The 22,663-nt window shown below is 59.1% G+C and overlaps 6 protein-coding genes across 36 annotated transcripts in view; 5 read left to right on the plus strand and 1 right to left on the minus strand.

Moving 5' to 3' along the window:
• Positions 1 to 1,138: 1,138 nt before the first annotated feature.
• LOC101798404 (antigen-presenting glycoprotein CD1d) lies at positions 1,139 to 4,668 on the minus strand. Of its 4 annotated transcripts, none has more exons than XM_005028252.6 (6): positions 4,195 to 4,668; positions 3,372 to 3,629; positions 2,626 to 2,907; positions 2,236 to 2,520; positions 2,048 to 2,144; positions 1,139 to 1,975 (listed from the first exon to the last, which is right to left on the minus strand). In XM_005028252.6, exons 1-6 carry the CDS (start codon positions 4,259 to 4,261, stop codon positions 1,930 to 1,932), a joined length of 1,035 nt encoding a protein of 344 aa, XP_005028309.4. In that variant the 5' UTR covers positions 4,262 to 4,668; the 3' UTR covers positions 1,139 to 1,929. The 4 variants fall into 4 exon arrangements, with proteins under 4 accessions (XP_005028309.4, XP_005028308.4, XP_005028310.4 ...); XM_005028251.6 differs by having other exon boundaries at positions 3,372 to 3,632; XM_005028253.6 differs by having other exon boundaries at positions 3,372 to 3,586; positions 4,195 to 4,666.
• A 661-nt stretch (positions 4,669 to 5,329) lies between these two features.
• On the plus strand, positions 5,330 to 8,061 carry LOC101798100 (antigen-presenting glycoprotein CD1d). 2 transcript variants are annotated; one of them, XM_013107507.5, is made up of 6 exons: positions 5,330 to 5,886; positions 6,089 to 6,349; positions 6,553 to 6,834; positions 6,944 to 7,228; positions 7,307 to 7,397; positions 7,485 to 8,061. In XM_013107507.5, exons 1-6 carry the CDS (start codon positions 5,817 to 5,819, stop codon positions 7,495 to 7,497), a joined length of 1,002 nt encoding a protein of 333 aa, XP_012962961.4. In that variant the 5' UTR covers positions 5,330 to 5,816; the 3' UTR covers positions 7,498 to 8,061. The 2 variants fall into 2 exon arrangements, with proteins under 2 accessions (XP_012962961.4, XP_005028304.4); XM_005028247.6 differs by having other exon boundaries at positions 6,092 to 6,349.
• A 952-nt stretch (positions 8,062 to 9,013) lies between these two features.
• On the plus strand, positions 9,014 to 11,554 carry LOC139998901 (antigen-presenting glycoprotein CD1d-like). Of its 2 annotated transcripts, none has more exons than XM_072024880.1 (6): positions 9,014 to 9,372; positions 9,577 to 9,837; positions 10,043 to 10,324; positions 10,436 to 10,720; positions 10,799 to 10,889; positions 10,977 to 11,554. In XM_072024880.1, exons 1-6 carry the CDS (start codon positions 9,303 to 9,305, stop codon positions 10,987 to 10,989), a joined length of 1,002 nt encoding a protein of 333 aa, XP_071880981.1. In that variant the 5' UTR covers positions 9,014 to 9,302; the 3' UTR covers positions 10,990 to 11,554. The 2 variants fall into 2 exon arrangements, with proteins under 2 accessions (XP_071880981.1, XP_071880982.1); XM_072024881.1 differs by having other exon boundaries at positions 9,016 to 9,372; positions 9,580 to 9,837.
• A 684-nt stretch (positions 11,555 to 12,238) lies between these two features.
• On the plus strand, positions 12,239 to 15,050 carry LOC139998900 (antigen-presenting glycoprotein CD1d-like). Of its 2 annotated transcripts, none has more exons than XM_072024878.1 (6): positions 12,239 to 12,869; positions 13,073 to 13,333; positions 13,539 to 13,820; positions 13,932 to 14,216; positions 14,295 to 14,385; positions 14,473 to 15,050. In XM_072024878.1, the coding sequence occupies exons 1-6, from the start codon at positions 12,800 to 12,802 to the stop codon at positions 14,483 to 14,485; spliced, it is 1,002 nt and encodes a 333-aa protein (XP_071880979.1). In that variant the 5' UTR covers positions 12,239 to 12,799; the 3' UTR covers positions 14,486 to 15,050. The 2 variants fall into 2 exon arrangements, with proteins under 2 accessions (XP_071880979.1, XP_071880980.1); XM_072024879.1 differs by having other exon boundaries at positions 13,076 to 13,333.
• Positions 15,051 to 15,734: 684 nt separating this feature from the next.
• On the plus strand, positions 15,735 to 18,493 carry LOC101794457 (antigen-presenting glycoprotein CD1d). 2 transcript variants are annotated; one of them, XM_027470522.3, is made up of 6 exons: positions 15,735 to 16,365; positions 16,569 to 16,829; positions 17,035 to 17,316; positions 17,428 to 17,712; positions 17,791 to 17,881; positions 17,969 to 18,493. In XM_027470522.3, exons 1-6 carry the CDS (start codon positions 16,296 to 16,298, stop codon positions 17,979 to 17,981), a joined length of 1,002 nt encoding a protein of 333 aa, XP_027326323.3. In that variant the 5' UTR covers positions 15,735 to 16,295; the 3' UTR covers positions 17,982 to 18,493. The 2 variants fall into 2 exon arrangements, with proteins under 2 accessions (XP_027326323.3, XP_027326324.3); XM_027470523.3 differs by having other exon boundaries at positions 16,572 to 16,829.
• A 3,313-nt stretch (positions 18,494 to 21,806) lies between these two features.
• The window catches only part of TNXB (tenascin XB), a 38,765-nt gene continuing 37,908 nt past the window's right edge, over positions 21,807 to 22,663 (plus strand). For 13 of the 24 annotated variants that reach the window (XM_072024782.1, XM_072024794.1, XM_072024780.1 and 10 more), the window contains exon 1: positions 21,810 to 22,173. The gene's annotated coding sequence lies outside the window, so the exon portion shown is untranslated. Of the gene's footprint in view, positions 22,174 to 22,663 lie in introns of all 24 variants that reach the window. The other 11 variants (XM_072024791.1, XM_072024793.1, XM_072024800.1 and 8 more) reach the window with 5 other exon arrangements.

The raw sequence follows: 22,663 nt of genomic DNA on the forward strand, positions 1-22,663 counted from the left end.
GGAAGAGGTACCATACCTTATATTCTCCACAGATTGATTCCAGAGGTAAAAAAAGAGTGCAGTTAATATTCTCCAAAAGGTGGTTCCTGAAGTACAGAGTTGATAGTAATGCAGGGCCTGGATACCAGATCAGGCTCAAGACCAGTGCTTTAAAGCACAGTGAACTGAATAAATAAATAAACCATCACCACTATAATGACAACAAAAAACAGACAACAACAACAAAACACATGACCTTTAACAGGCTCTCAGATTTGATAAGTAGCTAAAGAGAGAATGTGGCACAGTTCACATTAGACAGGATAAACACAGAACAATATTAAGAGCAAAATGGTCAATATTATGAACAAGAGCTCCTGGTCAAATATGATAATTGTAAATTCCCTCTAAAGTGCTCTGGTCAAATCGATTGTTATCTTAATTCTTTGAGTCACATGTTGGGCACCAAAAAGGACTGTGGCAACAACTCTCTCACTCTTCCTCCTCAAAGGGAGGGCAGAGAGATAGTATGATGGCAAAGAAAAGTGCTCACAGGTTGAGGATAAGTTAAAGGGAAAAGAAAGAGGAAAACACCAACAGAAACAAACAAGCAAAGGCTGCACAGAAGAAAAGAGAGAAAACAATTATTCTCTACTTCCCATCAATGAGCGATGTTCAGCCATGTCTTTGTAAGCAGAGCCTCAATATGCAGAGCAGTGTTGTGGAAGTATCATGTTTTCATAACAAGAGTTACCCATCTTCCATCTCCTTTTCCAGATTTTATTGCTGAGTATGACATCATATGGTATGGAATATCCCTTTGGTCAGTTTAAGTCAGCTGCCCTGGTGATGTCCCCATCCCACCTCTTACCCAGCCCCAGCCTTCTGGCTCTGGGGGCTGGAGGGAATCGTGATGCTGTACCAGTATTGCTCAGCAATAAACAAAGCATTGGTGTGACACTTCTAGCTACAAGTGCAGAGCACAGCACTGTACAGGCAGCTGGGCCTGTTTGGCCTAGATAAGAGGATATCAATATCCTAATATATCAGTATCTTAAGGGAGGGTGTCAAGATGATGGGGCCAGACTCTTATTCAGCAGCTCCCAGTGATAGGAAGAGAACCAAGAGGCACAAACTGAAACACAAAGTTCCATCTGAATATGAGGAAAAAATTCTTTACTGTGCTGGTGACAGAGCACTGGAACAGGTTGGCAGAGAGATTGTGGAGTTTCTTTCTGTAGAGATATTCAAAACCCACCTGTATGTGACCCTGCACAGCATATTCTAGGCAACCGTGCTTTAACAAGGGAGTTGGACTGGATGGTCTCCAGAGGTTCCTTCCAACCTCCTCTATCCTGTGTTTTTGTGAGGGTGTTTGGGGTCCTGGAGGTCCCATGCCTGGGGCTCTGGCCATGCCACTGTTGCCCCATGCCAATTCCAGCAGGAGAGGAGGAGAGGGGAGCTTGGTGATAAGCCCAGGGACTGGGCTGGGGCCACAAGGCAGGGCAGCGACATGTGTGGGGGTGAGCACACAGGGCAGGCTGGGAATGGGATACCCCTTGGCCATAGGGTGTCTTGGAGGGTTTGCGGGGACCCTGAGTGCTGGGGAATTGGGGCAGCTCTTGGCTGTCTCCTCCTGCTGCAGGTGGGGGCACCCACAGCTGTAGTTTTTCTCCAACATCCAGGGGCTGGTGGCCTTCGTGTCCTTCCCTTGCAATGGGGTTTGCTCTGCACCCACTGGTAGGGAGCACTGGGGGCTGTGACCAGTCTTTGGGGGGCACAGTGCTCCATGTGCCTTGAGGGGTGACTGTCCACCAGATCCTTCCATCTCTCTTGCTCCTATGTGGCCTGCTTGTGCCCCACTGGCCTGGCCCCCCTTTGTCACCTCTGTTAATGCAGGTGTGTTGGGGACAGAGCAGGGAGCAGGGGGTCTCAGCACGGGGGCGGGCATCAGATGAGGGATTCCCGGGGATCCTGCCTGGACATGGCACCTTTCCTGCAAGGGGGGATCAGCGTGAGCTGTGCTTGCTATCCAAGGGGACTCTTTCCCTTTGGCTGGAGCCCTCACCTGTACTTCCACCACCAAGCAGCACCAATGGCAATGGCAACAGCAAGGACCAGCACCACGATAACAATGATGACAGCGGGAGTCACAATGCGGTTTTCTGGTACGGGGAGAGAGTGGACGGCAGACGTGAGCACATGGAAGCACCAGAGAGGAAGCCACCCCCACGCCGCCCCGTCCCTAGCACCTACCCCAGGGGATGAGGAGGCTGCGGGTGCCCAGGCTGCGGTGGCGAACGCGGCAGGCGTAGCTGTGCCCATCATGGGGGGCCACGGTCAGGCCGCTGTAGACCTGGTAGGTGAAGTCGGCGTTGGGCAGGACAGCACTGGTGTTCACGGCCGGGCCCGGTGGCACTTCATGGCCGTCCCGCAGCCAGGCCACGCTGATGGGCCGTGGGTAGAAGCCGGTGATGCGGCAAACCAGCAGGAGCTGGGCTGGGCCAGCTTTGCGGGCAAAGACAGTGGCAGTGGGCAGCTCTGTAGGGTGAGAGTGAGGGCCAAGGGGAGCCCAGCAAGGGCACCACTTGGCCCCAGCATGGGGGGTGCATTGGTGTGGCCGTGCTGGGGCCACAGGGTTCTCACCTTGTCTTTCCAGGTCTGCCTTCCCATACCTGCACAGGGCGCGGACGTGGCTCGGGCAGGTTTTGTAAAGGAGGTGCTCCACCATTTCTGTGACAGCCATCATCTCATTGAGGGAATGGCCCACCAGCTTGGCCAGCAGGGTCGACTGCTGGACAGCCCAGTACCTTCTCCTGGCCTCATACTCTACCAGGTCTCTGCCGCCCTCCCCAATTTTGGCGAAGGCGCGGCTCGTCCCATTGGGGTGAAGCTCACAGCCTGTATGGACCTGGAACACCACAGGGTCTGCAAGGAGCAGAGGTAGCAGAAGGGGGCTGTGAGCATGGGGACAGGGGTGGCCCAAGGTGGGGGCAGCTGGGAAGGTGTGGGCAGGGCCACCATTGGCAGTGGGGTTGTGCTTCCAGGACCCTGCGCACCCTATGAGTTGTCAGGGTAGATCAAACATAAGGGCTGGGCGTTTGAGCACCACTGTGCCCCCCAGAGTGCTACCCCAAGTTTCTACTTCCATGTTGCCCCCAAACGTTCCGTCCATGTTTCTCCTTCCCTCATCAGTGCTGTGCAGGTCCTGCAGCCCTGCCAGGTTTGACAGCAGCTCCCCAGTATGCAGGGCATTTCAGCACACTGCCTCCACACCCACCAAGTAGCTGGAGCCTCCTTTGCCCTTTGGAGGCTGTCACCCCCTGCCAAGACCCTGCCAACCCTGCCCTGGTGGGAAGGGGTGCTGCGTCTGCAGCTCTCCCCATACTCACATTCCGCCTGCACCTGAATGGCCATCTCGTGCATGAATCGGATCACATTGCGCATGGCAAGCTTGAAGGAGGACATAAGCTTCACCAGGTCACCCTCAGCCATGGCCTGGTGGACCCAGGGGTAGCAGATGCGGAGGTTCCAGGTGTCCGGGTCCAGCATGTAGACGAACATGTCTGTCAGCACAGCCACCCCGGCCACCTTGGTGGAGTTGGCACTGGGGAGGAGGAAGGTCTGGAGTAGCTGGAAAAGCTTTGATTCTGCTGGGAGAGGAGATGGGGCTTCAAGAGAAGGGGGGGGAGGGGAAATGAAGGATGTACCGTGCCCCACACCACAGTGACCCCCATGCCCAAGGGACCCCTCTGGTCCCACCTGGTTCCCTGCTTTCATTGGAGGGTGTCCTGGTGCTGTGGCAAAACGCTCCAGGTGACAGCAGCACCCAAAACAACTTCTCACCGGGGCAGCTCCCCCGCAAACAGGCAACTGCTGGAAGGGGCCCACAGTACCACAGGGGGCCCAGACCCTCCCCTGGTGCCTGCAGAACAATGCCTTCAGGGGCACCCTGGCACCCTAAGCCTGCCTGGAGAGCCCCCAGCCCCATGGCTGCTCGGGCACCTAAGTCCCTACACCAGTGCTGGGCAGGACAGTGAGCCCTGACCTGGAGGCACCTCTGGGTGCTGTGGGGTGGGGGGCAACCCCTTAGTGCTGCAGACTGTCCTCCCCATGTAGGGGAAGGTCTTAGCCATGCCCCCCTTGCCAGGACTACCAGTGGAGTCCGGTAGCGGAGGGACAGGTGGGTGGGGGTCTCCCAGAGCTCCCACTTACCTTCTGTTTCTGCCCATGTCCTGTGGAAGAGAAGCAGGAGGAGGAAGAGGAGGCAATGCAGCCGCATGGTGGTTGGGGTGAGGCTGAAGCAGTCCGGGTGGCAGGAGGAGGAAGCATCTATGGGGTCCTAGCAGCAGCGCTCCACCAATGGGGCTGGGGTAGGGGTTTTAGGGAGGGCCTGGGCTGGAGGTCAGGAAGTACAGGATGGAGCGGAGCTGAAATGCCTCCATTTTGGGTTCCCCCTGCTGCATCTGTACCCCCAGTGGAGGGGGACAGTCCTGTGCCACCTGCTTCACCCTGGGAATGGAGCTGCCCGGCGAGGGGGCGATGAGCAACCACAGCCTCACACACCCACACACCCCAACCGGTGGCAGAGGGTCCACACTCGGGTCAAGGCACCCATGCCAAAAGTGGGGTGCTGCAGCACCTGTTGGGTGCTGGGCATGGGGACAACGCAGTGAGAAGGGACAGCCCCACCCCCAGCCCATCTCCCCCACTGCTCATTCCCAGGCACGTTCCCCCAGCTTGCAGTTTCTCTTCCCCTTTCCCGGGCCCCCATGCTGGGGGCAAAAGCAGAACTGAAACACAGGCAAGGAGAAGCTTGTCCCACTCTGGCTGAGGGTGGGTGGTACCAGTGCTGTCACCCCCCAAAGCCCCTTGGTGCCCTGGGGGAACCGCCTGAATCCCTAAGGGACTGCTGGGCTCCTCTGAACAGCTCTAGTGTGGTACCAGTGCCCCCGGGAAGCTCGTCCTGCAGGCAGGGCACCCCATCACCCTCCAGGCACAACTGGGGCTGGTAGTCCCTGCTTGGATGTCCCCTGCTCTGCTGCTGGCACAGGGACAGCCCATCCAGGGCTGCTACGGGCTGAGCCCTGGCACCCTGTGACACTGAGTCAGGCCCGGGATGGGGGGATGCTGCGGTGGCCCTGTGGGCTCGGATGTGGCTCCAAAGCTCCCACTTCCTCCAGGGCTCACTCACTGCACTGTTCCACAGGGGATGGCTGTTCCTGCAGTGTCCCCATCCCTCCTGACAGGGCCACCAGTGCCTGTCAGGGAGGAGAGAGAGCAGCTGCTGGGATGCCAAAGGGCGGCCGTGGTGCCGCTAGCGAGGGAGGGAACGGGGGGACGGTGGTCCCTGCAGTCCCCTCAGGTGATGGCTGATCTTCAAAACTGCCCTTCAAGCGGCCACTGGCCCCTCAGTCTCCTTGGGGCCTCAGACCCTCAGCTCAGGTGACCAGCAGTCCCCAAAGGACTTGGTGACCATTCCTCTTTGCATTGCCCTCCGCTGAGCGCTGCTGCCCACAATCCCCTCAGTGCTTAGCTCAGGGGATCGGGGACCCTTGGCACAAGGCCAAGCTTTGCCTCCCTCATTGTCTTGGGGTGCAAGTGCAGCCCTAGGAGAACCCACCTAGTCCCCTAGACCTGGCAGCCCTGGGTATCCCAGCCCAGCTCTTGACAGAGGGCACCTTAGGGCCCACCCCAAAACCGCAACGCCAGCTCCATTGGCTGTCAGGGCACTCAGTGCCACCACTGATATCAGAGTCACCCTGGGGAGAAGTAAGCAGCCCACACAGCTCCATCTTCCAACTTCTGTGTTTGCCTGTGGCCTTGCTGTGGATACCATGCAGCCCTGTTGCCTTCTCCTCTTCCCCTTCTTCTTCTTCTTTCCTGGGACGTGGGCAGAGCTGGAGGGTAAGTAGAAGCTCACCCCAATCTGCTCCCCTTCCTCTACTCTCCCCCCTGCTCCACATGTTGTCCTTCACAGGGCCATGGTCAAGCTGGGGGGCCAGAGCTGGGGCTGCTGAAGTGGTGGGGGGGTGCAGGGGACCCCAAGAAGTTGAGAGGGCCTGACAAAAGTGGCATCACTTTCCCCAGCTCTCTCCCCCCTCTCCAGCAGGCTCTCACATGCTCCATTTACGCCATTTCGTCACCTTCCAAAATGCTACGTCCATGCAATTGCGGGGGCTTGGCTTCATGGGGGACATCAAAATTGGTTCCCTGGACAGCCTCACTGGGGACATCCATTATTACAAGACCTGGCTGCGTTCAGCCCTGTCCAAAGGTGACTGGGATGTCATCGAGAGCTCCATCAAGTCATACCTGCGGGATTTCAACAGCCTGGTGCAGAAGCTCACCAACCACATCAGAATGTCCTGTACGTGCCCACAGTCCCCCCTCCATTTCCAAGTGACCCCTCGGGCATGAGCCAAGTCTGGTGGGCACCTCCACAGGCCAGGCTTCTGCAGAGCCCTTTCGGATGGGGACGCAACTCAAGCGGACCCCCTAAGGCTCCTGAGGGGACGCAATACTGAACACCCCACATATCCCCTCTACCCTCCACATCCTGTCTCCCCCCAGATCCTTTTGTCTTCCAGACCTCTAGAGGCTGCCAGCTCCAGCCCAACGGGACTACCAGATCTTTCTTTGTCATTGGCTATGAGGGCCAGGACTTGATCCGGTTCCACATGAACAAGGGAACTTGGGATCGGGTGCCAGATAATGAGATGTCAGCAACCGCTGAGCATTTGTTGAACAATGCCACCACCCTCAATGAGCTGATACAAGTGTTCTTCAGTGTCACCTGTTTTGACATTTTGGAAAGGTTGATTGAGTACGGGAGGGCAGATCTGGAGAGACAAGGTAAGACCCTCCTCAACCCTGGCACAGCCACCCGAAAGTCTCCCCTCTGACAACAGGGATAAGCAGTGCCCCTGCTGGGCTCCCCTTAGCCCTCACTCTCACCCCACAGAGCTGCCCACTGCCACCGTCTTTGCCCGCAAAGCTGGCCCAGCCCAGCTCCTGCTGGTTTGCCGCATCACCGGCTTCTACCCACGGCCCATCAGCGTGGCCTGGCTGCGGGACGGCCACGAGGTGCCACCGGGCCCGGCCCTGAACACCAGCGCTGTCCTACCCAACGCCGACCTCACCTACCAGGTCTACAGTGGCCTGACCGTGGCTCCCCGTGATGGGCACAGCTACGCCTGCCGCGTTCGCCACCGCAGCCTGGGCACCCGCAGCCTCCTCGTCCCCTGGGGTAGGTGCCTCTGGGATGGGGCTCCTGAGCTGTCCTGATGGAGCAGAGCAGGAAAGCTGATGGGCTTGTGTTCCTCAGGGCAATCAAATGCTGGGCTGATCGCAGGGCTTGTGGTTGCTCTGCTGGCAGCTGTGGTTGTGATTGGTGCACTTTGGGTGTGGAGATACAGGTAAGGCCCCTTCTGCCCTGCTGTGTACCTGGGAAATCCCTGCTGGGGAGCTCCCCAGAGCCATCCCACCATCCTCTCCTGTTTTAGGAAGCGCCATTAAATGGAAGAATGAGGCCCAGCAGCTTTCTCCTGAGCACAGCAGCCCTGTTTGCTTCAAACCCTCACCTTGGGCACAACCTCCACCTCCCTCTGTTGTGACAAAGCTCCAGGCACCACCAGGAGCAAGATCATCTCAGCAGGGAGCCACAGCTGGGAAAGATGTGGTACTCAAGCCCTGCTGTTATTTGCATTATGGACAAGGATGCAAGTCCTCACCTGTTACACGTAATCACTTTGTGCCTCATGGCACTACCTATGCACCTGCTGAGGCTTCTTCAGGCACACCAGTCCCCTGTAGCAATTTCTTTCAGGTCCAGTATGATAACAGTACTGTCAGCAGGCAGTGCGCTGCACCCCTTCCATTGTCACTTTCTAGATATTCCTCTTAAAACTGCTTTTATTAACCATATTCCAGAAATTGCTGTGCTTAACCTGACCTGTTACACACGGGGTAAGTGCACACAAGTTGTGTTTATGGCACCAAGGAGCACTGCACTCTGAGGTGATCTGAGGGAGCTGCAGGCATGGATAAAACGAAAATAAACCACTGATGTTTTTGCTAAGATCACGTGCCTTTTATAAAGGTTTCTTTGGGCTCGGGGAGGGTTTGGTCAGCTTGAGCCCAGCACTGCTGAAATTATCAGCACTAACTTCAGGGATTCAGGCGAGTTAAGAGAAGCAGTAGAAAAAGGGAGCCAAGCATTGCGGGGCTATGGATTCTGCGGCTGGGAGGGGGATCCCGGGCCCTGGGCTAGACTCCCCGTGGGGCTGGGAGGCTGTAGCACTGGTGACGCAGGGCCCTCACCACTGAGAGACCCGGTGGGAAGGGGTGCCTGGAGGAAGAGGGGGGACTGTGGCCCCTGTGGGGACCACAGGATCCAGCGGGTCCTGAGGGGACTGCGGGGAGCAGTGGGGAGTGGAGAGCAATGCAAAGAGGAACGGTCACTGAGGAGGTCCTGTGGGGACTGCCGGTCACCTGAGGGGACTTCAAGAACCAGCAGGGACTTGACCTGAGGGTCTGAGGCCCTGAGGAGACTGAGTGGACCGGTGGCCGCTTGAAGGGCAGTTTTGAAGATCAGCCATCACCTGAGGGGACTGCAGAGACCACCGTCCCCCCGTTCCCTCCCTCGCTAGCTGCACCACGGCCGCCCTTTGGCATCCAGCAGCTGCTCTCTTGCCTCACTGCCTTTCCTGCAGTGTACCTGTCCCTCCTGACAGGGCCACCAGTTCCTGGCAGGGAGGAGAGAGAGCAGCTGCTGGATGCCAAAGGGCGGCCGTGGTGCAGCTAGCGAGGGAGGGAACGGGGGGACGGTGGTCTCTGCAGTCCCCTCACGTGATGGCTGATCTTCAAAACTGCCCTTCAAGCGGCCACCGGTCCACTCAGTCTCCTCAGGGCCTCAGACCCTCAGCTCAGGTGACCAGCAGTCCCCGCAGGACTTGGTGACCATTCCTCTTTGCATTGCCCTCCGCTGAGCGCTGCTGCCCACAACCCCCTCAGTGCTTTGCTCAGGGGATCGGGGAAACTTGGCACAAGGCCAAGCTTTGCCTCCCTCATTGTCTTGGGGTGCAAGTGCAGCCCTAGGAGAACCCACCAAGGCCCCTAGACCTGGCAGCCCTGGGTGTCCCAGCCCAGCTCTTGACAGAGGGCACCTTAGGGCCCACCCCAAAACCGCAACGCCAGCTCCATTGGCTGTCAGGGCACTCAGTGCCACCACTGATATCAGAGTCACCCTGGGGAGAAGTAAGCAGCCCACACAGCTCCATCTTCCAACTTCTGTGTTTGCCTGTGGCCTTGCTGTGGATACCATGCAGCCCTGTTGCCTTCTCCTCTTCCCCTTCTTCTTCTTCTTTCCTGGGACGTGGGCAGAGCTGGAGGGTAAGTAGAAGCTCACCCCAATCTGCTCCCCTTCTTCTACTCCCCCCCCTGCTCCACATGTCATCCTTCACAGGGCCAGGGTCAAGCTGGGGGGCCAGAGCTGGGGCTGCTGAAGTGGTAGGGGGAGGTGCAGGGGACCCCAAGAAGTTGAGAGGGCCTGACAAAAGTGGCATCACTTTCCCCAGCTCTCTTCCCCCTCTCCAGCAGGCTCTCACATGCTCCAGCTACTCCATTTCGTCACCTTCCAAAATGCCACATCCATGCAAGTGGGGGGCCTTGGCCTCGTGGGGGACATCAAAATTGGTTCGCTGGACAGACGCACCGGGGACATCCATTACCACCAGCCCTGGCTGCGTCCAGCCCTGCCCAAAGGTGACTGGGATGTCATTGAGAGCTCCATCAAGTCATACGTGCGGGATTTCAACAGCCTGGTGCAGAAGCTCACCAACCACATCAGAATGTCCTGTACGTGCCCACAGTCCCCCCTCCATTTCCAAGTGACCCCTTGGGGGCATGAGCTAAGGCTGGTGGGCACCTCCACGGGCCTGGCTTCTGCAGAACCCTTGGGGATGGAGATGCAACTCAAGCGGACCCCCTAAGGCTCCCGAGGGGACGCAATTCTGAACACCCCTCATATCCCCTCCACCCTCCACATCCTGTCTCCCCCCAGACCCTTTCGTGTTCCAGTCATCCATAAGCTGCAAGCTCGAGCCCAACAGGACTACCAGGACATTCCTTGCCATTGCCTATGAGGGCGAGGACTTGCTCCAGTTCCACCTGAACAAGGGAACTTGGGATCGGGTGCCAGATAATGAGATGTCAGCAACCGCTGAGCATTTGTTGAACAATGCCACCACCCTCAATGAGCTGATACAAGTGCTCCTCAATGTCACCTGTGTTGACATTTTGGAAAGGTTCATTGAGTACGGGAGGGCATCTCTAGAGAGACATGGTAAGACCCTCCTCAACCCTGGCACAGCCACCTGAAAGTCTCCCCTCTGACAACAGGGAGCCAAGCAGTATTCCTGCTAGGCTCCCCTTGGCTCTCACTCTCACCCCACAGAGCTGCCCACTGCCACCGTCTTTGCCCGCAAAGCTGGCCCAGCCCAGCTCCTGCTGGTTTGCCGCATCACCGGCTTCTACCCACGGCCCATCAGCGTAGCCTGGCTGCGGGACGGCCACGAGGTGCCACCGGGCCCGGCCCTGAACACCAGCGCTGTCCTACCCAACGCCGACCTCACCTACCAGGTCTACAGTGGCCTGACCGTGGCCCCCCGTGATGGGCACAGCTACGCCTGCCGCATTCGCCACCGCAGCCTGGGCACCCGCAGCCTCCTCATCCCCTGGGGTAGGTGCCTCTGGGATGGGGCTCCTGAGCTGTGCTGATGGAGCAGAGCAGGAAAGATGACGGGCTTGTGTTCCTCAGGGCAATCAAATGCTGGGCTGATCGCAGGGCTTGTGGTTGCTCTGCTGGCAGCTGTGGTTGTCATTGGTGCACTTTGGGTGTGGAGATACAGGTAAGGCCCCTTCTGCCCTGCTGTGTACCTGGGAAATCCCTGCTGGAGAGCTCCCCAGAGCCATTCAACTATCCTCTCCTGTTTTAGGAAGCGCCATTAAATGGAAGAATGAGGCCCAGCAGCTTTCTCCTGAGCACAGCAGCCCTGTCTGCTTCAAACCCTCACCTTGGGCACAGCCTCCATCTCCCTCTGCTGTGACAAAGCTCCAGGCACCACCAGGAGCAAGATCATCTCAGCAGGGTGCCACAGCTGGGAAAGATGTGGTACTCAAGCCCTGCTGTTATTTGCATAATGGACAAGGATGCAAGTCCTCACCTGTTACACGTAATCACTTTGTGCCTCATGGCACTGCCTATGCACCTGCTGAGGCTTCTTCAGGCACACCAGTCCTCTGTAGCAATTTCTTTCAGGTCCAGTATGATAACAGTACTGTCAGCAGGCAGTGCGCTGCACCCCTTCCATTGTCACTTTCTAGATATTCCTCTTAAGAGCTGCTTTTATTAACCATATTGCAGAAATAGCTGTGCTTAATCCGACCTGTTACACACAGGGTAAGTGCACACAAGTTGTGTTTATGGCACCAAGGAGCACTGCACTCTGAGGTGATCTGAGGGAGCTCCAGGCATGGATAAAACGAAAATAAACCACTGATGTTTTTGCTAAAATCATGTGCCTTTTATAAAGGTTTCTGTGGGCTCGGGGAGGGTTTGGCCAGCTTGGACGCAGCACTGCTGAAATTATCAGCACTAACTTCAGGGCTTCAGGCTAGTTAAGAGAAGCAGTAGAAAAAAAGAGCCGAGCATTGCGGGGCCATGGATTCTGCGGCTGGGAGGGGGATCCCAGGCCCTGGGCTAGGCTCCCCGTGGGGCTCGGAGGCTGTAGAATGGGGCACATGGGGCCCTGACCACTGAGAGACCTGGTGGGAAGGGGCACCCGGAGGAAGAGGGGGTACTGTAGCCCCTGTGGGGGGGACCACAGGACCCAGCGGGTCCTGAGGGGACTGCGCGGAGCAGTGGGGAGTGGAGGGCAATGCGAAGAGGAACGGTCACTGAGGAGGTCCTGTGGGGACTGCCGGTCACCTGAGGGGACTTCAAGAACCAGCAGGGACTTGACCTGAGGCTTTGAGGCCCTGAGGAGTCTGAGGGGACCGGTGGCCGCTTGAAGGGCAGCTTTGAAGATCAGCCATAACCTGAGGGGACTGCAGAGACCACCGTCCCCCCGTTCCCTCCCTTGCCAGCTGCACCACGGCCGCCCTTTGGCATCCAGCAGCTGCTCTCTTGCCTCCCTGCCTTTCCTGCAGTGTCCCCGTCCCTCCTGACAGGGCCTCCAGTGCCTGGCTGGCAGGCGAGAGAGCAGCTGCTGGGATGCCAAAGCGCAGCCGTGGTGCAGCTGGCGAGGGAGGGAACGGGGGGACGGTGGTCCCTGCAGTCCCCTCAGGTGATGGCTGATCTTCAAAACTGCCCTTCAAGCGGCCACTGGTCCCCTCAGTCTCCTTGGGGCCTCAGACCCTCAGCTCAGGTGACCAGCAGTCCCCGCAGGACTTGGTGACCGTTCCTCTTTGCATTGCCCTCCACTGAGCGCTGCTGCCCACAATCCCCTCAGTGCTTTGCTCAGGGGATCGGGGAAACTTGGCACAAGGCCAAGCTTTGCCTCCCTCATTGTCTTGGGGTGCAAGTGCAGCCCTAGGAGAACCCACCCAGGCCCCTAGACCTGGCAGCCCTGGGTGTCCCAGCCCAGCTCTTGACAGAGGGCACCTTAGGGCCCACCCCAAAACCGCAACGCCAGCTCCATTGGCTGTCAGGGCACTCAGTGCCACCACTGATATCAGAGTCACCCTGGGGAGAAGTAAGCAGCCCACACAGCTCCATCTTCCAACTTCTGTGTTTGCCTGTGGCCTTGCTGTGGATACCATGCAGCCCTGTTGCCTTCTCCTCTTCCCCTTCTTCTTCTTCTTTCCTGGGACGTGGGCAGAGCTGGAGGGTAAGTAGAAGCTCACCCCAATCTGCTCCCCTTCCTCTACTCTCCCCCCTGCTCCACATACCCTCCTTCACAGGGCCATGGTCAAGCTGGGGGGCCAGAGCTGGGGCTGCTGAAGTAGTGGTGGGGGTGCAGGGGACCCCAAGAAGCTGTCAGGGCCTGACAAAAGTGGCATCACTTTCCCCAGCTCTCTCCCCCCTCTCCAGCAGGCTCTCACATGCTCCAGCTACTCCATTTCGTCACCTTCCAAAATGCCACATCCATGCAAGTGGGGGGCCTTGGCCTCGTGGGGGACATCAAAATTGGTTCGCTGGACAGACGCACCGGGGACATCCATTACCACCAGCCCTGGCTGCGTCCAGCCCTGCCCAAAGGTGACTGGGATGTCATTGAGAGCTCCATCAAGTCATACGTGCGGGATTTCAACAGCCTGGTGCAGAAGCTCACCAACCACATCAGAATGTCCTGTACGTGCCCACAGTCCCCCCTCCATTTCCAAGTGACCCCTTGGGGGCATGAGCCAAGGCTGGTGGGCACCTCCACGGGCCTGGCTTCTGCAGAACCCTTGGGGATGGAGATGCAACTCAAGCGGACCCCCTAAGGCTCCCGAGGGGACGCAATTCTGAACACCCCTCATATCCCCTCCACCCTCCACATCCTGTCTCCCCCCAGACCCTTTCGTGTTCCAGTCATCCATAAGCTGCAAGCTCGAGCCCAACAGGACTACCAGGACATTCCTTGCCATTGCCTATGAGGGCGAGGACTTGCTCCAGTTCCACCTGAACAAGGGAACTTGGGATCGGGTGCCAGATAATGAGATGTCAGCAACCGCTGAGCATTTGTTGAACAATGCCACCACCCTCAATGAGCTGATACAAGTGCTCCTCAATGTCACCTGTGTTGACATTTTGGAAAGGTTCATTGAGTACGGGAGGGCATCTCTAGAGAGACATGGTAAGACCCTCCTCAACCCTGGCACAGCCACCTGAAAGTCTCCCCTCTGACAACAGGGAGCCAAGCAGTATTCCTGCTAGGCTCCCCTTGGCTCTCACTCTCACCCCACAGAGCTGCCCACTGCCACCGTCTTTGCCCGCAAAGCTGGCCCAGCCCAGCTCCTGCTGGTTTGCCGCATCACCGGCTTCTACCCACGGCCCATCAGCGTAGCCTGGCTGCGGGACGGCCACGAGGTGCCACCGGGCCCGGCCCTGAACACCAGCGCTGTCCTACCCAACGCCGACCTCACCTACCAGGTCTACAGTGGCCTGACCGTGGCCCCCCGTGATGGGCACAGCTACGCCTGCCGCATTCGCCACCGCAGCCTGGGCACCCGCAGCCTCCTCATCCCCTGGGGTAGGTGCCTCTGGGATGGGGCTCCTGAGCTGTGCTGATGGAGCAGAGCAGGAAAGATGACGGGCTTGTGTTCCTCAGGGCAATCAAATGCTGGGCTGATCGCAGGGCTTGTGGTTGCTCTGCTGGCAGCTGTGGTTGTCATTGGTGCACTTTGGGTGTGGAGATACAGGTAAGGCCCCTTCTGCCCTGCTGTGTACCTGGGAAATCCCTGCTGGAGAGCTCCCCAGAGCCATTCAACTATCCTCTCCTGTTTTAGGAAGCGCCATTAAATGGAAGAATGAGGCCCAGCAGCTTTCTCCTGAGCACAGCAGCCCTGTCTGCTTCAAACCCTCACCTTGGGCACAGCCTCCATCTCCCTCTGCTGTGACAAAGCTCCAGGCACCACCAGGAGCAAGATCATCTCAGCAGGGTGCCACAGCTGGGAAAGATGTGGTACTCAAGCCCTGCTGTTATTTGCATAATGGACAAGGATGCAAGTCCTCACCTGTTACACGTAATCACTTTGTGCCTCATGGCACTGCCTATGCACCTGCTGAGGCTTCTTCAGGCACACCAGTCCTCTGTAGCAATTTCTTTCAGGTCCAGTATGATAACAGTACTGTCAGCAGGCAGTGCGCTGCACCCCTTCCATTGTCACTTTCTAGATATTCCTCTTAAGAGCTGCTTTTATTAACCATATTGCAGAAATAGCTGTGCTTAATCCGACCTGTTACACACAGGGTAAGTGCACACAAGTTGTGTTTATGGCACCAAGGAGCACTGCACTCTGAGGTGATCTGAGGGAGCTCCAGGCATGGATAAAACGAAAATAAACCACTGATGTTTTTGCTAAAATCATGTGCCTTTTATAAAGGTTTCTGTGGGCTCGGGGAGGGTTTGGCCAGCTTGGACGCAGCACTGCTGAAATTATCAGCACTAACTTCAGGGCTTCAGGCTAGTTAAGAGAAGCAGTAGAAAAAAAGAGCCGAGCATTGCGGGGCCATGGATTCTGCGGCTGGGAGGGGGATCCCAGGCCCTGGGCTAGGCTCCCCGTGGGGCTCGGAGGCTGTAGAATGGGGCACATGGGGCCCTGACCACTGAGAGACCTGGTGGGAAGGGGCACCCGGAGGAAGAGGGGGTACTGTAGCCCCTGTGGGGGGGACCACAGGACCCAGCGGGTCCTGAGGGGACTGCGCGGAGCAGTGGGGAGTGGAGGGCAATGCGAAGAGGAACGGTCACTGAGGAGGTCCTGTGGGGACTGCCGGTCACCTGAGGGGACTTCAAGAACCAGCAGGGACTTGACCTGAGGCTTTGAGGCCCTGAGGAGTCTGAGGGGACCGGTGGCCGCTTGAAGGGCAGCTTTGAAGATCAGCCATAACCTGAGGGGACTGCAGAGACCACCGTCCCCCCGTTCCCTCCCTTGCCAGCTGCACCACGGCCGCCCTTTGGCATCCAGCAGCTGCTCTCTTGCCTCCCTGCCTTTCCTGCAGTGTCCCCGTCCCTCCTGACAGGGCCTCCAGTGCCTGGCTGGCAGGCGAGAGAGCAGCTGCTGGGATGCCAAAGCGCAGCCGTGGTGCAGCTGGCGAGGGAGGGAACGGGGGGACGGTGGTCCCTGCAGTCCCCTCAGGTGATGGCTGATCTTCAAAACTGCCCTTCAAGCGGCCACTGGTCCCCTCAGTCTCCTTGGGGCCTCAGACCCTCAGCTCAGGTGACCAGCAGTCCCCGCAGGACTTGGTGACCGTTCCTCTTTGCATTGCCCTCCACTGAGCGCTGCTGCCCACAATCCCCTCAGTGCTTTGCTCAGGGGATCGGGGAAACTTGGCACAAGGCCAAGCTTTGCCTCCCTCATTGTCTTGGGGTGCAAGTGCAGCCCTAGGAGAACCCACCCAGGCCCCTAGACCTGGCAGCCCTGGGTGTCCCAGCCCAGCTCTTGACAGAGGGCACCTTAGGGCCCACCCCAAAACCGCAACGCCAGCTCCATTGGCTGTCAGGGCACTCAGTGCCACCACTGATATCAGAGTCACCCTGGGGAGAAGTAAGCAGCCCACACAGCTCCATCTTCCAACTTCTGTGTTTGCCTGTGGCCTTGCTGTGGATACCATGCAGCCCTGTTGCCTTCTCCTCTTCCCCTTCTTCTTCTTCTTTCCTGGGACGTGGGCAGAGCTGGAGGGTAAGTAGAAGCTCACCCCAATCTGCTCCCCTTCCTCTACTCTCCCCCCTGCTCCACATACCCTCCTTCACAGGGCCATGGTCAAGCTGGGGGGCCAGAGCTGGGGCTGCTGAAGTAGTGGTGGGGGTGCAGGGGACCCCAAGAAGCTGTCAGGGCCTGACAAAAGTGGCATCACTTTCCCCAGCTCTCTCCCCCCTCTCCAGCAGGCTCTCACATGCTCCAGCTACTCCATTTCGTCACCTTCCAAAATGCCACATCCATGCAAGTGGGGGGCCTTGGCCTCGTGGGGGACATCAAAATTGGTTCGCTGGACAGACGCACCGGGGACATCCATTACCACCAGCCCTGGCTGCGTCCAGCCCTGCCCAAAGGTGACTGGGATGTCATTGAGAGCTCCATCAAGTCATACGTGCGGGATTTCAACAGCCTGGTGCAGAAGCTCACCAACCACATCAGAATGTCCTGTACGTGCCCACAGTCCCCCCTCCATTTCCAAGTGACCCCTTGGGGGCATGAGCCAAGGCTGGTGGGCACCTCCACGGGCCTGGCTTCTGCAGAACCCTTGGGGATGGAGATGCAACTCAAGCGGACCCCCTAAGGCTCCCGAGGGGACGCAATTCTGAACACCCCTCATATCCCCTCCACCCTCCACATCCTGTCTCCCCCCAGACCCTTTCGTGTTCCAGTCATCCATAAGCTGCAAGCTCGAGCCCAACAGGACTACCAGGACATTCCTTGCCATTGCCTATGAGGGCGAGGACTTGCTCCAGTTCCACCTGAAAAAGGGAACTTGGGATCGGGTGCCAGATAATGAGATGTCAGCAACTGCTGAGCATTTGTTGAACAATGCCACCACCCTCAATGAGCTGATACAAGTGCTCCTCAATGTCACCTGTGTTGACATTTTGGAAAGGTTCATTGAGTACGGGAGGGCATCTCTAGAGAGACATGGTAAGACCCTCCTCAACCCTGGCACAGCCACCTGAAAGTCTCCCCTCTGACAACAGGGAGCCAAGCAGTATTCCTGCTAGGCTCCCCTTAGCTCTCACTCTCACCCCACAGAGCTGCCCACTGCCACCGTCTTTGCCCGCAAAGCTGGCCCAGCCCAGCTCCTGCTGGTTTGCCGCATCACCGGCTTCTACCCACGGCCCATCAGCGTGGCCTGGCTGCGGGACGGCCACGAGGTGCCACCGGGCCCGGCCCTGAACACTAGCGCTGTCCTACCCAACGCCGACCTCACCTACCAGGTCTACAGCGGCCTGACCGTGGCCCCCCATGATGGGCACAGCTACGCCTGCCGCATTCGCCACCGCAGCCTGGGTACCCGCAGCCTCCTCATCCCCTGGGGTAGGTGCCTCTGGGATGGGGCTCCTGAGCTGTGCTGATGGAGCAGAGCAGGAAAGATGACGGGCTTGTGTTCCTCAGGGCAATCAAATGCTGGGCTGATCGCAGGGCTTGTGGTTGCTCTGCTGGCAGCTGTGGTTGTGATTGGTGCACTTTGGGTGTGGAGATACAGGTAAGGCCCCTTCTGCCCTGCTGTGTACCTGGGAAATCCCTGCTGGGGAGCTCCCCAGAGCCATCCCACCATCCTCTCCTGTTTTAGGAAGCGCCATTAAATGGAAGAATGAGGCCCAGCAGCTTTCTCCTGAGCACAGCAGCCCTGTTTGCTTCAAACCCTCACCTTGGACACAGCCTCCATCTCCCTCTGCTGTGACAAAGCTCCAGGCACCACCAGGAGCAAGATCATTTCAGCAGGGAGCCACAGCTCGGTGGTACTCAAGCCCTGCTGTTATTTGCATAATGGACAAGGATGCAAGTCCTCACCTGTTACACGTAATCACTTTGTGCCTCATGGCACTACCTATGCACCTGCTGAGGCTTCTTCAGGCACACCAGTCCCCTGTAGCAATTTCTTTCAGGTCCAGTATGATAACAGTACTGTCAGCAGGCAGTGCGCTGCGCCACTTCCATTGTCACTTTCTAGATATTCCTCTTAAGAGCTGCTTTTATTAACCATATTGCAGAAATAGCTGTGCTTAATCCGACCTGTTACACACAGGGTAAGTGCACACAAGTTGTGTTTATGGCACTGCACTCTGAGGTGATCTGAGGGAGCTCCAGGCATGGATAAAACAAAAATAAACCACTGATGTTTTTGCTAAGATCACGTGCCTTTTATAAAGGTTTCTGTGGGCTCGGGGAGGGTTTGGTCAGCTTGAGCCCAGCACTGCTGAAATTATCAGCACTAACTTCAGGGCTTCAGGCTAGTTAAGAGAAGCAGTAGAAAAAGGGAGTCGAGCTCTGACAGGCATTGCGGGGCCATGGATTCTGCAGCGGGGGGGGGAGGCTGGGCCCTGGGCTGGGCTCCCTGTGGGGCTGGGAGGCTGAAGCATGGGGCACGCAGGGCCCTCACCACTGAGAGACCTGGTGGGAAAGGGTGCCTGGAGGAAGAGGGGGGACTGTGGCCCCTGTGGGGACCACAGGACCCAGCGGGTCCTGAGGGGACTGCGGGGAGCAGTGGGGAGTGGAGGGCAATGCGAAGAGGAACGGTCACTGAGGAGGTCCTGTGGGGACTGCCGGTCACCTGAGGGGACTTCAAGAACCAGCAGGGACCTGAGCTGTGGCTTTGAGGCCCTAAGGAGACTAAGTGGACCGATGGCTGCTTGAAGGGCAGCTTTGAAGACCAGCCATTACATGAGGGGACTGCAGAGACCACCGTCCCACCGCTCCCTCCCTCACCAGCTGCACCACGGCCGCCCTTTGGCATCCCAGCAGCTGCTCTCTCTCCTCCCTGACAGGCATTGGTGGCCCTGTCAGGAGGGACAGGGACACTGCAGGAACGGCCATCCCCTGGGGAACATTGCAGCGAGTGAGCCCTGGAGGAAGCGGGAGCTTTGGGGCCACGTCTGAGCCCACAGGGCCACCACAGCATCCCACTTCCCTGGCCTGACTCAGTGTCACAGGGTGCCAGGGCTCAGCCCGCAGCAGCCCTGGATGGGCTGTCCCTGTGCCAGCAGCAGAGCAGGGGACATCCAAGCAGGGACTACCAGCCCCAGTTGTGCCTGGAGGGTGATGGGAGCTGTGGGGACCAAGGGTTACCTGAGCCTAGAGAAGGGTCCCCTGCCCTGGGGTTGCTTGGAACCATACCAGGTCCCTGTCCTAACATGTGGGGTCAAGGGGCAGCATGGCCAGGGCCCTGTGGTGCTGAGGGGTGTGGGGTAGCTTCCAGAGCCTCCCAGTATGGGTGGGTCTCCCCACTCACACCCTCCCGTCACTCACAGGGGCAATGTGTCCTGTCCATGCAGCAGGGCGCTGGGCTCTGCTCCGCGCTGCCACGTTGGGTGTCACTGGGGAGGAACGAGCGGGATGGGGGGTACTGAGGCATAGAGGTGAGAATTGTGGTGTGGTCCTGCGGGTACCATAGGGCTGGGGTCACTCCATGACCCCCAAGTGTCTCCGGCAGCCACCTGCCCTCAGGCTGTTGGTGAAAGCCGAGGACATTCCTCAGAACGAGCAGCGGGGCTGGGCCGGAGCAGTCTCTCTCCCACAACATGGGGCTGCACCCCCCTCTCCCCCCAACATACCCAGCTCAACATCTGCCCTACAGCCTCCTATGCATTCCATGCCCCCCCCTACACTGTGCTCACCAGCTCCACACAAGCCCCATTGCCCCCAGCTCTTCACATGCCCATGCGCACCCAGCCCCAAAAGTGTTAATACCCCCTCAGCCTCTCTTTCTCCCCTCAGCCCCATATGTGCCCATGCCCTACAACTTCCCTTGTGTCCTCCAGCCCCACACAAGCCCCATGCGTCCTCCCAAGCCCCATGTGCCCCATGCCAGCTCCTAGCCCCATCTTAGCCCCCCTGCCCTCCCCACATCCTATACTCACCAGCCCTGCACGTGAACCCCAGCACCTCACATGTCCTATCCCCCCCCTTACCCCCCCAGCCCCACACGTGACCCCCAGCCCCGCCGGGTTGGGCCCGCCCGGCCGGAGGCGAAGAGCAAAACATGATTTCAAGCCAGCAAACCCGGGCGTCCGGCCCCCCCGGCTCTGCCCCACACCCCCAGGCCCTAGGGACCCAGACATCCAGCCTCCCCCCACCCCGCTCTGCCCCACAACTCCAGCCTTGGGGGACGCAGGCATGCGAAGAACCCTGCCCTGCACCTCACACCCCACTGTCCCCCAGGGACCCAGGCGCCCGGGTGTCTCCAGCCCCCACGCAGTGGACCCAAGCCGAGCCTACTCCCCCTGCCCCGTGTCCCGCAGCAACAACAACAACAGCAGTGGGGGGGGGGAACATGGAGGGGGGAGCCCAGGGCCAAGCTGAGTCATGGCCCCACCCGGCCCCGTCTGTGGCGCAGCCCCACGGCATGGTCCCACATCACAGTCCCACAGTCTGCCCCCCCCAGCCCCCCCAGAATAGCCCCATAGCACAGCCCTGCAGCTTGGTCCTAAAGCCCCAAGCCTTGGCCCCATAGCAAAGCTCTGCAGTCCCACAGCACTGCAGCACAGCCCCATGGCCCAGCTCTCCCCCCCTCTACCCCTGTCACACTCTTGCAGCCAAGCCCACAGTGTGGCCCCCAGATCATGGTGCCCCCTGCCCATGGCTGGTCCCACAGCACAGCCCCATGGCCTGGCCCCACTGCACCACTGCACTGGGGATGGGACAGGGACAGGCCCAGCAAGCCCCGCTTCGTGTTTGTGCCTCGCTGAGCCAGCACTGCCCTAGGTCTTGGAGCTGTGGGATGGCATTCAGAGCCATGGGGTAGCTGGGGCTGGGGGTACACAGATGGAGGGGGAATTGCAGTTACTGGGAGCACTGGGAGCCATGGGGCAGGTGGCAACAAGTTACTAGGAGCATCAGGAGCTGTGGGGCAGGCAGTGCAGGAGTTACTGGGGGCACCAGGGCAAGCTGCACTAGGATACTGGGGCCAGCCTGGCTGGCTATGCTGACATAGTGGCAATGCTAGGACCACTGTGGCTGGCTGTGCTGTGTTACTGGGAGCATTGGGAGCTGTTGGGCAGGCAGTGCTGGGGTTTCTGGGTGCACCAGGACAGGCCATGCTAGGATTCTGGGAGCACCGGGGCTGGTTGTCATTACTGGGAACACTGGGGCAGGCAGTGCTGGGTTACTGGGAGCACGGGGAGCCCTGGAGCAGGCTGTGCTGGTTTCCTGGGAGCGCTGGGAGCTGTGGACTCCCCCTCCTTTGGCCCCCCCCACGCGTTGTGTCACCGCTCTGCTATGGCAGCTGGACCCCACATCTGGCCGCGCCGCCCAGATGTTTGGTTGCTGCGGTGACCGCTGCCCGTAAACACATCCCAGGCCCCCCCCGGGGTCCGCCCGATCCCGCCTGGTCCCGCTCATCCCAGGGCCGTGGCCAGGCTGGGGGCCCCGCTCGGAGTAGGGGGGGGTGGTCCTGGTTCCCCCAGCCCATGGGGTAACAGGGAGACGGCGGGGGGCTCAAGGCCCCCTGGTGTCTACCGGACCTCAAGGAGGGGCAGGTGCGGGGGCAGTGCTGGACCCTTCAGTTCTGCTCCAGGTCCATCCTGGTTCTGCCCCACTCCTGTTCGGGTTCTTGCCCCGTTCCTGTCCCGGGTACATCTCAGCTGAACCCGGTGCTGTCCAGTGTCCAGCCTGCTTCTGCCCCGGTCCGGCGGCACCTGCGGTGGGGCCGCGCCGTGAGCTCAGCGCTGGCGGAGCGCCCGGCCTGGGGCTATGAAAGGGACGGAGCCGCCCCGCTCCTCCGGCACTGCTGCACCCGCCGCCCGCCGTGCTGGGACAAACTGAACCGAACCGAACTGGGTGAGCTGGGCTAAAGCTGGCTGAGCAGAACCGAAGTGGGCCAAGCTGAGCAGAACCGGGCTGAGCTAAACCAGGCTGCGCTGCGCTGCACTGAGCTGGGCTGGGTTGAGCTGAGTGGAGCTGAGCCGAACCAGGCTGAGCAGAACCAGTGGGCCCCAACTGGGTCCAACTGGGCCCAACTGGGCCGGGCCGAGCCCTACTGGGCCAGCCCCACCCCCAGCCCCCAATTGGCTGGGTCCCAACCCCCCTGTGCTGCAGCCACAGCTGCTTCGACTGCCTGAGAGCAGCAGCGGCACCGGGCAGGTATCATGGGACAGGGTCACAGAGCGGCCAGAGGGGCTGGTAGGGTCTGGTGCTGCAGGCATTACTGGTGTTACTGGCATTACTGGTGTTCCTGGAGTAGCTGGAGTTACTGGAGTAATTGGCATTGCTGGTGCTGTTGGCGTTGCTGATGCAGCTGGCGTTGCTGGTGTTACTGGAGTAATTGGCA

Source organism: Anas platyrhynchos, chromosome 17 (genome assembly GCF_047663525.1).
Source record: "Anas platyrhynchos isolate ZD024472 breed Pekin duck chromosome 17, IASCAAS_PekinDuck_T2T, whole genome shotgun sequence".
Classification (NCBI taxonomy): domain Eukaryota; kingdom Metazoa; phylum Chordata; class Aves; order Anseriformes; family Anatidae; genus Anas; species Anas platyrhynchos.